At 42.1% G+C, this 15,229-nt stretch overlaps 3 protein-coding genes and 1 long non-coding RNA gene across 18 annotated transcripts in view; 2 read left to right on the forward strand and 2 right to left on the reverse strand.

Moving 5' to 3' along the window:
- The window catches only part of LOC126401246 (uncharacterized), a 1,034-nt gene extending 535 nt beyond the window's left edge, over positions 1-499 (forward strand). Inside the window, exons 2-3 of the long non-coding RNA XR_007571052.1 lie at positions 9-87; positions 130-499. This is a non-coding gene — a long non-coding RNA (uncharacterized LOC126401246). The remainder of the gene's footprint in view (positions 1-8; positions 88-129) is intronic.
- LOC126401245 (uncharacterized) overlaps positions 1-3,673 on the reverse strand; it is a 6,395-nt gene extending 2,722 nt beyond the window's left edge. The window contains exons 1-2 of the mRNA XM_050062382.1: positions 3,536-3,673; positions 3,401-3,442 (exon numbers count right to left, since the gene is read on the reverse strand). The gene's annotated coding sequence lies outside the window, so the exon portion shown is untranslated. The remainder of the gene's footprint in view (positions 1-3,400; positions 3,443-3,535) is intronic.
- syne2b (spectrin repeat containing, nuclear envelope 2b) overlaps positions 1-6,616 on the forward strand; it is a 198,402-nt gene extending 191,786 nt beyond the window's left edge. For all 10 annotated transcript variants that reach the window (XM_050062363.1, XM_050062368.1, XM_050062364.1 and 7 more), the window contains 2 exons: positions 507-559; positions 687-6,616. In XM_050062363.1, the coding sequence (XP_049918320.1) occupies positions 507-559; positions 687-897 (264 nt within the window). In that variant the 3' untranslated portion in view covers positions 898-6,616. The remainder of the gene's footprint in view (positions 1-506; positions 560-686) is intronic.
- A 1,619-nt stretch (positions 6,617-8,235) lies between these two features.
- esr2b (estrogen receptor 2b) overlaps positions 8,236-15,229 on the reverse strand; it is a 49,087-nt gene continuing 42,093 nt past the window's right edge. For all 6 annotated transcript variants that reach the window (XM_050062378.1, XM_050062374.1, XM_050062375.1 and 3 more), the window contains exons 8-10: positions 11,534-11,717; positions 9,752-10,096; positions 8,236-9,461 (exon numbers count right to left, since the gene is read on the reverse strand). In XM_050062378.1, coding sequence (XP_049918335.1) covers positions 9,398-9,461; positions 9,752-10,096; positions 11,534-11,717 — 593 coding nt within the window. In that variant the 3' untranslated portion in view covers positions 8,236-9,397. The remainder of the gene's footprint in view (positions 9,462-9,751; positions 10,097-11,533; positions 11,718-15,229) is intronic.

Consider the following 15,229-nt stretch of genomic DNA (forward strand, 5'->3'; position numbering starts at 1 on the left):
AAAAAAAGTCATAGTATAGCATTTTGTCGTCCAAAATGATGAAAAAAAAGTCATAGTGTAGTATGTCGTCCAAAATGATGAAAAAAAGTCATAGTATAGCATTTTGTCGTCCAAAATGATGAAAAAAAGTCATAGTATAGCATGTCGTCCAAAATGATGAAAAAAGTCATAGTATAGCATGTCGTCCAAAATGATGAACAAGAGTCATCCTAATATACTGTCTAAAATCATAGAATGATGATGGCAAAAAAATACCAAAGTTTCCCAATGTGCAAACTGGACCCTCTTTACATTATTTGAACCTCTAACACAAATGTACATATCTTAAGAAAACATGCCACGGAGTATTTCTAATTTTACTTAAATTAATGATTTCAATAGCACTCTCGGCCACAGTGTTGGACAAGTGGAAAATTGTTCTTGTTTATTGTTTCTGTTATAGAGGTGAGGTAATGAGTTGAAGTAAGTGATAACAAGTGATTAACATCTTTGACTTCTTTCCTTAGGAGGAGGCTGCAGGTCTACAGGCAGCTGCAGTTGGACAGCCTGCCACAAGAAGGTAACGTTAATCTAACTTTAGTTTGTGTATTACTTGATTTTTTTAATTGCAAGTTACGTTATTTTGTATGTGAAACTACTGCAAAACTGATCTTTTACCCACAACCATAACATCTGTTCCCATCCAGGGAGGAGAGGAGGGATTCTTCCCCACAGAGACCCTTCTTCTACCGGGTTCTACGAGCTGCCTTCCCCCTACACCTGCTCTTCTTCATGCTGCTGGTTCTGGCCTGCCTGGTGCCTCTGTCTGAAGAGAACTACAGCTGTACACTGTCTAACAACTTCGCCCGCTCCTTCTACCCCATGCTGCGCTACACCAACGGCCCTCCGCCCACATGAGCACTGCCACGACACCCAGCGAGTTCCCATGATCTGGGGAGGACTGACGGACTTAATCAAATGTGAGGTTGTAATCCTTCACAGTGTGAAGGTGTACATTCAAAGACACCTTCTCCCTGCCACACAAAGAGGCACCACCCTTCAGGTTTGGAGGCCTCATCTTTTTTTTTTTTTTTTTTTCTTAAACTAAATATTATTGGTGTATTTAAATATGTATTTATTGATTGTGGAGTTCCACAGTTAAACAAAAAGAAGCCATATCACTGGTTTGTTTTAAAGTTTTGTCATTTTTATATGTAGAGTCACCGTCTAACGTCCCCACCAAACATCTCCAACACACGGTGCAACGAGAAAAAGGTCTCGAGATTTATTTTAATACCTACAGTATATTTTCATTTTTGTACTTTCACTACAGTCTGTGGGATCTAATCTGAAGGATAAACGACAGTTCTTACCAAAGCATCCAGAAATTAAGTACACCAGCCATTTTCTACCACTGCAGCTATTTGTACTGTTTTTCATAGAAGGCAGCCTCTTGTTGTTAGCACATTTTGTACAGAAGAGTTGATTTAGAGATATTTAAGAAGCGACGATCTGTAAGATGTTTGTTTTTTTTTAAATGATGGCAGTGACTCATCTGCAGACATGCCTTTCTGTAGCCAACTGAACGACCGTAAATTTATCAGATAATGTTCTTTAAATGGTGTTATTGATGATTTTTGTATATAAGGGCAAACTACTGAGAAAGAAATAGCTAAATTATTGTTTCTGCGTTTGAGTGTGGCACTGAAATATAATCAAAGTAATTTAACACGGGGCAACAGTTTGAGATTTGTTCCTATGATTGTGTTAACTTTATGACCAGTGGTTTGGAGGTTTGCGTATTTTAGCAGATCGCTGAACCTAAAAGATTGGCATTAATGGTGTAGATCCTAAGTTTAAAGCTGCATTATGTAATTCTTGACCACCAGGGGGCAGAAAGTGTCAAAACATACCTAGCTAAAACAACAGCAAGTGCTTTCAGCCAACATGGTAGCATTACAAACTGCCTACATGAGGCCCAGACACACCAAACCAGCATCAAGGAGCTAGTAGCGAGGAAAGCCGACTGTTCCATTACCTCACATCGTCTGCTTCTCAGCCACAAAGCTGCACTTGAACACACCACAATGACTATAACCAACGGCCAACTCGCATGTACGTTCTTGCACCTGCATGAGAGGAAATAACTCTCCATAGCGGCAGGCGGCAGTAGTCTGTATTCGTCATTCAGAAAGGGGAACTAGAAGACCAACAGGACCATGGGTGTATAAAGAGAACTGGATACAGCATTGGAGACCGGCCCCCATTCATTTCTCTAAAAGTTGCGCGTGAAGCCAAAAAAGCTCAGTGTCTGCGGTATTAAAGTACCCAGATCTCCATACTGTGGGGCCCACAGAGCAAGCACACTAGAGACTTGCGGCGGCCGAGCAGTTACCTTCAGATTTAGCGCTCTGCTAACTTGAATGGTGACAAATATTTAATCATGCGTCTCTTTTACACTTTAGAAATGAAATTGGACGGAATGGATCAAATCCTGAGCCACTTCACGGGGGCTGTGACTCTCTAAAAATAATGTATCCACTGATTTACAACTGTCTCTTTCCTGTCATTTGGAAAAGTCTATTTGAGTCCCATGGCACCATGTGACGGACCCAGAAGTTGTAGTTATGTGGTTTGGCCATTATGAAAATTGGCTTCAAAGACTGGGGCACTTCCAGGAGGCCTGGACAGGACGGACTCAACATGCTAGTTAGCCAGTTAGCATATTAACAACACAACCTGATGCTGACAGAGCAAAGGCTATTTACTGTGTGCTAGCAAACAAACACAAACAAGTACAAACCATTTCTGCTGAAAAGCTCAACAGTTTAAAAAAAAAAAAAATCGTACCAAAAATAGCAAGTCGATCTTACACCCTCCGGACTTTAGTCCTTTGATTGGTGGTTCAGCTCGGAAGTGAAACAGAAGTGAGGAAAACAAACAGTGATTTCACTCACCGACAGGCTCCACAGGACGCGGCAACATTTCAACGCGCTGAAGCGTCCGAACAACAGAAGACAAGGGCCAACTAGTGCCAACAGTACAGGACACAGCACAAAACCAAGGGAAAGACGCTCACCAGCATCACCCGACGGCTCGGTGTGTCAGGGCCCTAACACATCCAACAGACACAGATTCAGCCAACTGATCTTTCTGCAGCTATAAAACCAAAACGGTTATCTATAACAGGCTTAAAGTTCAGTACAGCTCTAGAGTTAGGAGTTGATCCTCAGTGCGTTTAAGTTGCAGTTCATTCATTGTAATATCAAAAGTATTATCTACGTTCTAAAGAGAGGTTCATCTGTGTTGAGATTTGATAATAAGTCCTGTGTTGAGACATTAACAACTAAATGGCTGAGTCATCTTATGTTAAATGATCTATACTTTACCCCTTTACAAAGTTTATAAGTTTAGAACTTACCCAACGCTGTCCCAAGTCCTCCGAGCCCCGTGGAGTAAAGCCCTGCAGACATGACACATCCAACAGGTTAAAACAAAACCTGACATTTAAAAGTACAGCTTTTGGTTTATACTATAAAGTAAATGAGTGATTTACCTGAACGCTGCTTTAAAACTCTTGAGTCATGCAGTTGAAGGACCGGTGTCAAAACCTCACGAGTCAGACTTGGAGTAGAACATGAATGTAAGTGATCCTTTGGGCATTGAATGTAGCTGTGTACATGCACAATCAAAGATCATTAAATGTTATTATTATGGATCCTAAATGTTAAAAAGTGTGTGTGATTTGATTTGAACTTCAGTGTTTGATCCTGATTTGTACATACTCTCAGCCTCACCTCACACTCAGCAGAACAGAAACAAACAACAAACAGTGTGTAAAGTTTGATTTATTTTGTGAACTCTTATTTATGGGATGTATAGATTGTCCTTTTTTTTGACTGACAATAAACTGTGTTTGCCATGATTTGTGGTTGTGTGTTTACGGTATCGCTGGGTTAGAGGAAGACCCAGGCTCAGAACGGACAGGCAGAAACTTACACAAGATATGAATGTGTGTGTGTGTGCATGCATGTACAAGCTACAGACATCAGGAAAGAAAGGATAGTGAACATGTATCTGTCTATCAGCAGTAGTAGGACATTCTGGCACTGAGGCTGGATTTACATTGGCAGAAAAGTGGTACAGCTCTCGAGGAGACGTCCAAAAAGGACCTAAATGATGCGTTTGGGGGACAAATCCAATTTTGTGAAGGATCGACTCTTTCAGTTTGTTTGGCCCAATCAAAACAAAGCGATTCAAACTTGGATGGTGCAAAAGAAGTGACTGGTTTCTTCCTCCAGGAGAACAGTGGTGTGGTTAATGAGAACATAATCAAAACCACTATAGCAAATAAAACACGAGGCTTTAAACGTGTAAGAGGACAGAAAGTTTAAGCCAACAGTTTCTGGTGTCTGTGAAGCCAAGAACAACAAAACAAGCCAGTTCTGGACTCATGCTTATATTCAGCTCTTTGTTCATGTGGTATCCATTTGGGGAAGTGCATAAATCAATGTGAAGGACACTGATAATTTCATCATGTTTAATTAGGTTGAGGACTGTAGCAATTTTTTAATGTATTTTGTGAATAAGGTTGCCAGTGTCAAGGCCAGTATAACACCCTCCTCCTCCTCCCTTCCTGATCCTCCCAAACAGTCAATTATTGACAATTTCTCACCTGTCTCCTTACAAGACTTAGCAGATCTTGTGTGCACTATGAAGATCTCTTCTAGTCCGCTGGATATCCTGCCCACAACTTTGCTGAAAAATGTTTTCAGCACTATTGGTCCATCTCTGCTCTCCATAATCAATAGCTCACTGGTTTCTGGTCGTGTCCCGTCCCATTTCAAGCAAGCGGTTGTTCAGCCGCTTCTCAAAAAGCCCAATCTGGACCCCGATGTTCTTAGTAACTACCGGCCCATTTCCAAGCTGCCCTTTGTATCTAAGATTCTAGAAAAAGCAGTTGCAAACCAGTTAGTGACAGCGTTGAACAGTTACAATATCTTAGATAAATTTCAGTCCGGTTATCGTCAGTTACATTCCACAGAAACTGCTCTTCTCAGGGTCTCCAATGACATCATGATGGCCTCCGATGCCGGTAAATCCACTATCCTGGTTCTGCTTGATCTCAGTGCAGCCTTTGACACTGTTGATCACCACATCCTTTTAGACAGGCTGAGGGACAGGGTAGGAATCTCAGGGACCGCTCTTCATTGGTTTAAATCCTATCTGTCTGATCGATCCTTTTCTGTGGCTGTTGGCCCTCATAAATCAGAGTTTGCCCCCCTTTCTTGCGGGGTGCCCCAAGGTTCAGTGCTTGGGCCTATCCTCTTTACGCTATACATGCTCCCTCTCAGAGATGTCATCAGCAATTTTGAAGGTATCTCATACCATATGTATGCAGATGACCTCCAGTTATATTTTTCTTTTAACCCTGATAGGACCGATGGAATTGACTCACTGTACGATTGTATGAATGTAATTAAGGACTGGATGTCTTCTAACTCCCTTCAGTTGAACGCAGCTAAAACTGAGATTTTAATTATTGCACCTGACGCCTCAGCATCTAAAGTGGCCAGCTGCTTAGGGTCCCTCAGTGCAAATGTGCGCCCCAAGTTGAGAAACCTTGGGGTCACATTTGATCAGGCCATGCTCTTCGATGACCACATCAAAACTGTCACTCGCTCCTGCTTTTTCCACCTCAAAAACATTTCCAAACTCAGATCCATGTTAACTTATTCCGAGCTAGAAATGATCATCCATGCTTTTATTTCCTCACGTCTGGATTACTGTAATTCTCTTTTCACCTGTCTCAATAAAACTTCATTAGACCGCCTCCAACTAGTCCAGAACGCTGCCGCCAGGCTTCTGTCCAGATCTCATAAGTTCACTCACATCACTCCAGTCCTGGCATCCCTGCACTGGCTCCCTGTTAATTTCAGGATCCAGCACAAGATTCTAACCATCACTTACAGAGCCCTCCATGGTCAAGCACCTGCATACTTGACGGATCTGGTGTCCTTTCACTGTCCTGTCAGGTCACTGCGGTCCGCTGAAGGCCACCTACTTACTGTCCCTCACACAAGATTAAAGACGAAAGGTGATAGAGCCTTTAAGGCTGTTGCACCAAAATGGTGGAATGCACTACCTCATGAGCTGAGAGCGGCCTCTTCCATGGACATTTTTAAAAAGCAGTTAAAAACACATCTGTTTAGGCTTGCGTTCCATTAACTGTCCATTGTATCATCTCTGTATTTCGCTGCACTTACTTTTTATTTGTTTTTGTGTATTTTGCATTGTTTCTGTTATTGTATTTTTTGTATTTTATCTTGTGAAGCACTTTGTGAGTCCTCTCTGTGAGAAGTGCTATATAAATAAATGTACTTACTTACTTACTTACTTACGTTAAATAGGGTAAAAACAAAACTTCCAATATGCAAATCTAATTCCTAAAACAAAAAGGGAATGTTCAGAGAAAATCTGTAAGTACTTTGGATTCAATAATAATAGCAACAACTAATAATATAGCCGCAAGCGTCAATCCAAGGGTTCAAACCCTTTCAGCCAACAGAAGGAAGCAGGTTTTTAGCTTCACAAGGCTGAGCAAAATAAGTTCTGCTTTTTTATATGTCTAAAGAAGGAGTCAGACCAATCACAAACTTGTCCCACCATTACAATGTAAGCAGCATTTTAATAACAGCACAAAAAATCTCACCACTCGCCCCCTTTTATCAGAAATGAACGAAACTCGGTCTGTACGTTCAGATGTTAGTACTTGAGGTGTCCATCACGTTTAGTTTAGTTTACTTTATTTGGATAGGGACAGTGCACATTAATGAACATTGATCAAACATCTCTGTAAACATGCCGGATTGTAGCAAAGCTGCTAATTCGTTTAATCTGGACTGCTCAAAGGACACTCAAGTTATGGCCTATTTCCTGCCAAGTCCTACCCTTGCCAAGGTTTGTCATTAATGGCGATCTTTCATCATTTGATCGATCTTGCTTATTTGTAATAGAAAGTTGTATATTCACCAAAAGATATATGGTGCGGACTGATACGGCGGAACATCCAATAGTCCAAGAGGCATTTTTGTAGAGCTATTAAGCTGGACGTGTGTGTCACATTTAAAATTATTCGGGCTAAATGAGTGAGGGGCGTAGCCTTTCCAACGTCAGCCTTACAGCTCCACCATCTGGCCGATTCACGTAAATTTTGGTAGGTATGTTCAAAACACCACTTCAGATGTCTCCATGCTGACTGGGTTGATGGTTGGTGCTGTGTGCTTGATCAGCAAACTTTCTGTTGCTGCTGTTACACAAGTTTGACCCAGTGCTGCTGCTGGTAGAGTTCCATGGGGTGTGCTAACGAGCTAATTCTTATCTAATTTGTGGTCTAAAAAAACACTAAATTTATCAAATTCAGTGCCTCACACAGCTATTTTATAAGCTACTGTAGGTGTCATATTTTCCAGTTACCATGGGAACACAGTCGGTTTCATGTTAAGTAGACTGGAAAAACGACAGACGCGGACGGGCTGATGTGTTTGAGAGGGAGAATGCGTAAGAGCAGGGCGTGCAGGGTCAAAAGTAACAAATCATTATGTGGAAGGTAATGCTGATGTTGTGGCACGAAATATAACGTACTGTTATCTGTTCGATATATTTACATGATAACTTTTATTCACCTTTTAAGAGTTTAGCCTGTCATCAACCGAAGTCTGTCAAGTTAAATTAGACTTTGTTCAGTTTTGCTGGTGCCAGGGGTTTAAGAGAAAAAATTAAACAAATTTTTTGGTGAATCCGGTACAGATAATGTACTTTCTACGAGTACATAAAATGTGTCAATATCTGCACCAGTGATGAAGGAAAATCCTTATATGGGTAGCTCAATCCTGTGTTTGTTCTGTAAGTAGTTTTCTAATAAATAATTAGTAATGAAGTAGCGGCTGCAGGAGGATCAGAGCAGCCAGTTTTGGTCAAAAATGATACACGCTGCAGACGGCAGGTACAGCCCCTCCCCTCACTAGCAGCTGAGCAGCTGGTGTCGCCAGCATCAAACTAAAATATAACTTCTAACGTTAATGTGGGAGCTAAGCAGAAAACTTTATCAGTCATGCCCATCTGTAACATTAATAGACAATGTTAGTTTAACAGGACAACACAATTATGTGTGTCTGAAAAGTTATGTCAACTGTAATGTCACAGATTGAAGCTGAAAAACGTTTGGTTTCTCCCGTAACCCCTGGTTCTCTGATCACCGTTTGGTTTCTCCCGTAACCCCTGGTTCTCTGATCACATAGTGAGGTAGAAACAGGAGCATCCTCAGCCTAAACTACCAACTCTATTTGATCAGCAATGAAAATATGGTGCCAATTCACCAGAAGCACAGAAAATAAACAGGGCTGTAGATAAATACATTTGTATGGACAGATCTTGTTTCTGGTTGTTATTTATTTTGGGAGGATTTTTTGTTGTTATCATTGATGTTACTGTTCTGATCTTTATTTAAAAAATGACATGCCTCTTAATTTTTTGCTGCTGTATCGAAAATGGTATCGAGTATTGAATATTTTCCTGGGTATCGATATCGAGTTTGAAATTTTAGTATCGTGACAACCCTAATGGATACAGATAATTTAGTCTGTGGAACAGATACAGATAATGGTGTAGGTGCTCATCCAAAATGCCAAACTGAGGCTTCAGAGCAGTCCACAAACCAACAGGTGAGGTGTGTTTCCTAGATTAAATCTGTGCCACACATGCAGTGTGTAAATCCAGCCTTAGTTTAACCAGATGTACAGAGAAGAAAGCTAGTGTTAACAGTCATCGTGTTTGTACAAAGAGAGTAGAAAAATCCTGGATGAACAGGCACAGATTAAAACACCAAAGTACACAGAAGTAGTGAAGGAGAAAAACACCACAGTGATAGAAAACACCGCCCCCTTTTTTCTTTTAGCTGTATGACCAACAACCCTTATGAGAATGGACGTGAACCGTGTTGACTACATGCACCTTTCTGTGAGTCACTGCAGATCGTAGTTTGTTCTGACGTTACACCAAGGTGAAAAACGAGATACAAATACAGTATATCAAAAAAGAGCTCGAACTGACTGGCAGAGGTTCAGCGATGTCCTCGTGAACACCGACTGTAGTGCACATTCACAAGAAATATTAACGCACGCAAAATATACATTCGATCAAAACTTTTTTTTTCAAAGACTAAAAACATCTCGACAGGAGAAAAAAACGTTACCTCACAAAAGCACTTTTTAAAATCCTTTTTTTTGTGTTTTTCTTCCTCTTCTCGATCTTTGGGGGACGGAGAGCCATTAAGGGTTCAGTCTCAGTTTAGTCTTTTTTTAGTCCTGTCACCCTTCTCAGGCAGTTTCCATGGCAACTCGATCAGCCATGATGTAGTCTACTGGTTCCACTGATGGACCTGCGTCTCCTGTATCCACTGACCAGCGCTCGGATGGCTGTAACTGTGAGGGAAAGTTATTACAGTTATTTACCAGAGGTGAAGCAGATGAGTACATTTACTCAAGTAAATCTTTTCCTTTCAACTGTACCGACAGCATGAAAACTGTTGATGTGAGTTTTTACCTCACACCAAATTTCTTCTCTTCACTATGAAACTTTATGAAAATTACTTGAATAACTTTTACATTTTCATCAAGTAAATTCACCTTCACTGGTCACACAATTTCCTTGGTGGCATTACCATTTAAGTTTAACTAAAGATCAAAGTTTTCCCTCCACCGCTGTGACTTACTCGTTGCTGTCCATGTGAGCCGCCACTAAATTCTGAAAAGGAGGAGAGGACTGGAGGGGCAGAGTCTGCAGGTGTCTGTCAAGCATCTGGGATTCGGCAGGTCCATGTGGAGGCACAGTGGTGTGGTCAGCAAGGGTCTGCTCTGAGCCCGGCTGCAGGTGAGACGGGGGTTGGGGAAAATGGTGCTGGTGCTGGTCAGGGTAAGATTCAGAACTTGGCGAGGATGACGGTTGACTACTGCTACTGCTGCTGAACGTGCTGGAGTCCAGCATCTCCAGGAGGAGGTTGTACACCAGCACCACGTTCTTCCTCTTCATAGAGGACAGATGGTCCATGCCTTTGTTACTGCAGAGGAAGAGAAGACCAAAGAGACCCTGAGTGAGCAGACAGAGTGGATCACAAGTCTCAGAGCTGTGGTTTGTGTTTCTAACTTGCGGCGTTATTTTAGTATCTCAGGAAGGATGTGGAGGAGTTGGGAAACAGCTGATACACTGTAGATGAGCTGGGTGCTCTGTAGCAATAGTAACTGTGACTGTGTACACGTGTGTTTTGTAGAAGCTACCATGTCCCAATATGTGGGTCAGTGTTGTTTGCAGTTGCCTCCTGCTTTGTTCTGCATCTTGGAATATTGATGTTAATTGACAAACAGTCTGCCTGTTAACATTGTACATCCATCCATCCATTTTCTAACTGCTTATCCTCTTGAGGGTAATGGGGGGATGGAGCCTATCCCAGCTGACATTGGGCGAGAGGCGGGGTACACCCTGGACAGGTCACCAGACTATCACAGGGCTGACACATAGAGACAGACAACCATTCACACTCACATTCACACCTACAGACAATTTAGAGTCACCAATTAACCTGCATGTCTTTGGACTGTGGGAGGAAGCTGGAGCACCTGGAGGAAACTCATATCCATGAATTTTTTATTATAAAATCTAACTTTTAAAAGGGAATTTATCAACCTGAGAGGTTTCCTTATTAACTAGAAAAGTGCACTCAGAGTCCAGAGCTCCGCCAGGCAGCCACCCCAGCTGACCACAGACAATTTCTGCACCATTGAGACGTCCTTGAGCATACAATCACATATGTGCACACCAATTATTAGGCTGATTGGTCCAGTTCTTTGCAAGATTAGCTATGGACAGACAAACACACTCACACACCTGCATCCATGCACGCACCCAACACATGCACAAACACGACCAAACACACGATCCCCTCCTGGCATAATCACGTGAAAACATTTTATTAAGAATGAAAATCCCCCCAAAATTAGATACAGATTTGACAGGATGGTACGCTCCTTCGTGGTCTCCAAATTTTAACCCTTTGGGGGTTCATAAAAGCTTCTAAAACCAATTCCATAATAATTCCCAAAATGAATATTATTTGTCTTGTCTATATAGCTTCATAAAGCTGAGTTATTTATTTTTTAATTAGTGTTTAAGTGTCACATTTCTCTTTAACTTAAGCTAAAAAACACACTGACTACATTTCTTGTATGAAAAGTTCAGTATAAATAAAGTTTTATTACCATCACTATCAACTGCAACAAGGATGTTTTTATTGGCTTTTTGGAAAGTCTAAAATGTTGTGTCTGTATGTGATTAATTAAATCTGTTGAGCACTGAGGTACGAATGCATTTGTGAGAGTGAACTAATAAAACAGACATAAAGCTGGCCAGTGTTTAAACGTCTCAAAGTATGTGTGCTTTTTCGATTCCCCCCTCTGGACTCTGCTGCGGATTGACTGTTTCCTGCCGTCTCTGGCTGTACCTGACGTGGCGGATGTGGGAGAGCAGCATGGTGAGGTGTCCAAGGCGCAGAGTCTGCTGCTGGGTCGACAGGCCCAGTTTGGAAATGGCCCAGACCAGAGCATCGATCACGGAGTCCAGCAAACGCAGCAGCTTGTTCCTGCTCTCCAGCTCCTCGGCTGTCTGGGGGGGGCTCGTACACAGATCTGCAACACACAGCACAGCAACATTTTAGCAGACTCACACGTGTCATTTTTACATCAGAGGTAGAGAGCGAGGAGGAGCGCACACCAAGGTGGGAGAGGTGCTGACCGTTGACGAAAAAATACAAATTTGAAAAAAGATGTCAGGCGCACACTCTAAGACTCGATGCAAAAATATTTTCTGTTATTCAAGTACCAACGTTTCGACTAGACCGTCTTCATCAGGGCAAAACCCTTAACGATTCAGGACTCCCTACTGTGTGATCTGACACGAACTTTTAATGAACTGACAAACACACAGTTGAGTACAAGCACAGCAGTTTCAACAGCTTTTAACCTGCACTGACATGTTAACCTGTTCCTATAGTTAAGATCTGACATAATGGCAGGATATCTCCTCTTAGTACTGTAATATTTACATCTCGCCCAGTGTCAGCTGGGATAGGCTCCAGCCCCCCTGCAACCCCTGATGGGATAAGCGGTTATGGAAAATGAATGAATGAATGCAGGCACATATGCAGCATTATTTCTCCTGTTAAAAACACTAGGTAAAGGGTTGGTGTTTCATCCGTTTTTTGTTTTCCACCTGGTAAATTAGGATAAACAGATTTTTTTATTTTCGTTTCTGGTTTTCTTTAGGTCAGATTAGTAACTTTTACAAGCCCTTCGCCTTTGTAGTCTGACTCACGTTTTTGTTTGTACAAAATGTTCACACTCCGTTAATAAATAACTTTATTTTGCTGAAAAGAAGAAAAGAAAATCTGGTTTAATGTCGCCTCCCTTTCTCTTTACAAGCTGGGTTGTAACATGCTCAAACGACTTATCTGCTATCATAAAATCCTGTTGTCTGCTTTCAAACCACAGAGTCCTCTCGGATTCGTAGTTTGGTCTGGGGTTCACATGTTGAGTCGGCCCCAAAAAAAAAAGCCTACGGGGCCGACGTGGGTCATCGGTGCATGACACACACGAGGGTGGCAGATGCTCACCAATGGCCCAGTGCGGGTCCAGGGTTCCACTGACAGCTTTCACACCAGCCCAAATGAACTGCACTACCATGGCCAACAGACGTTTCGTTTGAACCAAACTAAAACTGGTTAAATGTGAAAGCACAATTAGACACATCAGAACCAACAGACTTCACCGCTCAGCTAATATCCCCATCTTTCACAGCAGAACAAAGTTAGAGAATCAATGACATTCTCCAAATCCAAATTCAGTTTACACTTAAGAGTGGCCTTTATTTTAATCAACACGGCTGTTTTCGTTCATCTTCCAAACACTGCACTTAGCTACAGGTTTGACTTTGAATAAAACACTTGTGTATTCTGATCCACAGGTGGAGAAGTCCACAGGTTTGACTGGCAGCTACCGTCTTTGACTAAACATGGTTAATCAAAGTAAAGACAGTATTTTTTATACTCTGGGTCAAAGTAACAACTCTTAACAGTAACCAGAAACTTAAATTGTGCTTGCTGACATCTTCCTGTCTGGCTCTGGACGCCGTGCATGTGATAAGACTGAAAACCGTAAGATTATAAATGGTACAACCCCATCTGTGTTTCAATCCAAGCTGTGACATTCACACAACCAACAATCAATCACATGCTAACAGCTGTATTTCTTTAATTTAATAACACTGACCACCACTTGGACACTTCAGATGAAAGACTAAAGGGCAGCAGAAAGTTTAAGCTGTCCACCCACCAGGACAGACTGAGCCGTTGAGCCACAACCTTCCATCTGTCCAAATACATAAATCCTTAAATTCCTCCCTGTTCTCTTTGACTTTCAAACTCGATTTCACTTCTTTCACAATCTGTTCTTTTTTTTACCCCAGCTGCAGAGGAGCAGAGTCAACAGAGAGAACAGAGTCTGGCAGGGACCCTGCGTGCGTCTGTGAGGGAGGAACTGTGTTAAACTCTGTTAGGACACGCAGAGAGGTCGCTCACCTCAGTGAAACCTGTACAGTGATTACGGGCGGTGCTGGGAGAGGACGCGGTGACCGCCGGGAACATGTGAAAGGTTAAAAAACAAAAGCGTCGCGCCAATAAAGTCCATCTCCACAGGTCATTTCATCCAAAGCCTTCTTCAAACGAGCCGAAAGTTCTGCCAATCTGACTTCTGTGGGAGGATCACCTAGACTTTTAATAAAACCACATCCAAGGACTCGTGTAGAGAAACCCTGGAGCACCAAACTTGCAAAATGGTTTTTATTTTGAGGTTCTCCATTACTTACACTAGACTTTAACTAACTGAAAAAGGAATACGAAGGCTTTGTATCAGTGTATCAACCACCATGGTCATTTAAATCTAACATGTTGATGTAATGCCACCTGTAAGCAATGCAGGGTTTCCCACAAATAAATTTATTTGTGGATTATAAAGTGGGGTGTCAAAAAGAGGCATAACTTCTTTCAGTGTCTTACAACCAAATCTGTGACAACTGTATACAATCTGAAATCCTTTTTGTCTTCTTTTCCTCAAGCCCAGCTCCGACCAAAGATTCACGACGAGACAAGATGAAACAGGCAACTTCTTGCAATGCACTGTTCTACAACGTTCTAAAAACCTGCCTGTTCACACCAATACAACTAAATGAGATGGTGTATCATCTCTATGCAACAACTCTCTGTACTTCTGTTCTGATTTGCAGCTTTTCAGGTTTATTTTCTGGCTGAATATAATTTGTAGCTTCTTAAAATATGAATGAGGATAGTGATAGTGAGATACTGGCTACAGCTGCATTTGTAGTGATGAAACAGCGGAAAACAGAAACAAAACGAGCATCAGATGGACTGTGTTCATAATAAATACACCACAATAATATAAATAACCAGCGCCAATTACTTAGTCAGCGAGTCAGTTAAGGCGAGTTCACATTACACGACTGGCCGACCAGTCTTGAGTCGCAGAGACTATTGTAATCTTTCAAGTGTTCATACTTGGCAACGTGGGTTTCTGTCAACGGGAATCTCGCCAACTGTCTTACGACCTGTGTGCACACCACAAGATTTCTCCACCGAGCCCTCACCAACAGAGCCCAGATTATGCAGTGACGTCACCAAACTAGGTTTTGTCACGCCTGAACAAAACAGGATATTATGAAGTTCCCCGGAGCTAAACTTTACTTGTCAACAGGGATGTCCGACAGCTTGGAGGTGTGCAGGTCGTTTGCGCCCTGCTCTGCTGTGGACGCCGCCATTGTTGTTGTTGCTTGCCGGCTCGTCCTCTTCACATTTCTTTCATCCTCCTGCGTGCTGCTCTTTGTCAGTCGTCTCAAGTTTTCTAGCATGCCAGATATCCAGTCCCAGTCGCAGACGAGGGGGCAACTTGCTCGTAGGCTTGTTCACACATGAGGACTCGTAGTGGCAGACTATCTGCCGACTCACCTCTGACCAAAAGTGGCTTTCAAGATCCTCTGCGACGTCAAAATCGGGGTGAAAATCGTGTAATGTGAACTAGGCTTTAGTCACCATCTGACACCGGCACACCATGAGGACAGAAACATAGGGCTC

Source organism: Epinephelus moara, chromosome 14 (assembly GCF_006386435.1).
Source record: "Epinephelus moara isolate mb chromosome 14, YSFRI_EMoa_1.0, whole genome shotgun sequence".
In the NCBI taxonomy this organism is placed as follows: Eukaryota; Metazoa; Chordata; class Actinopteri; order Perciformes; family Serranidae; genus Epinephelus; species Epinephelus moara.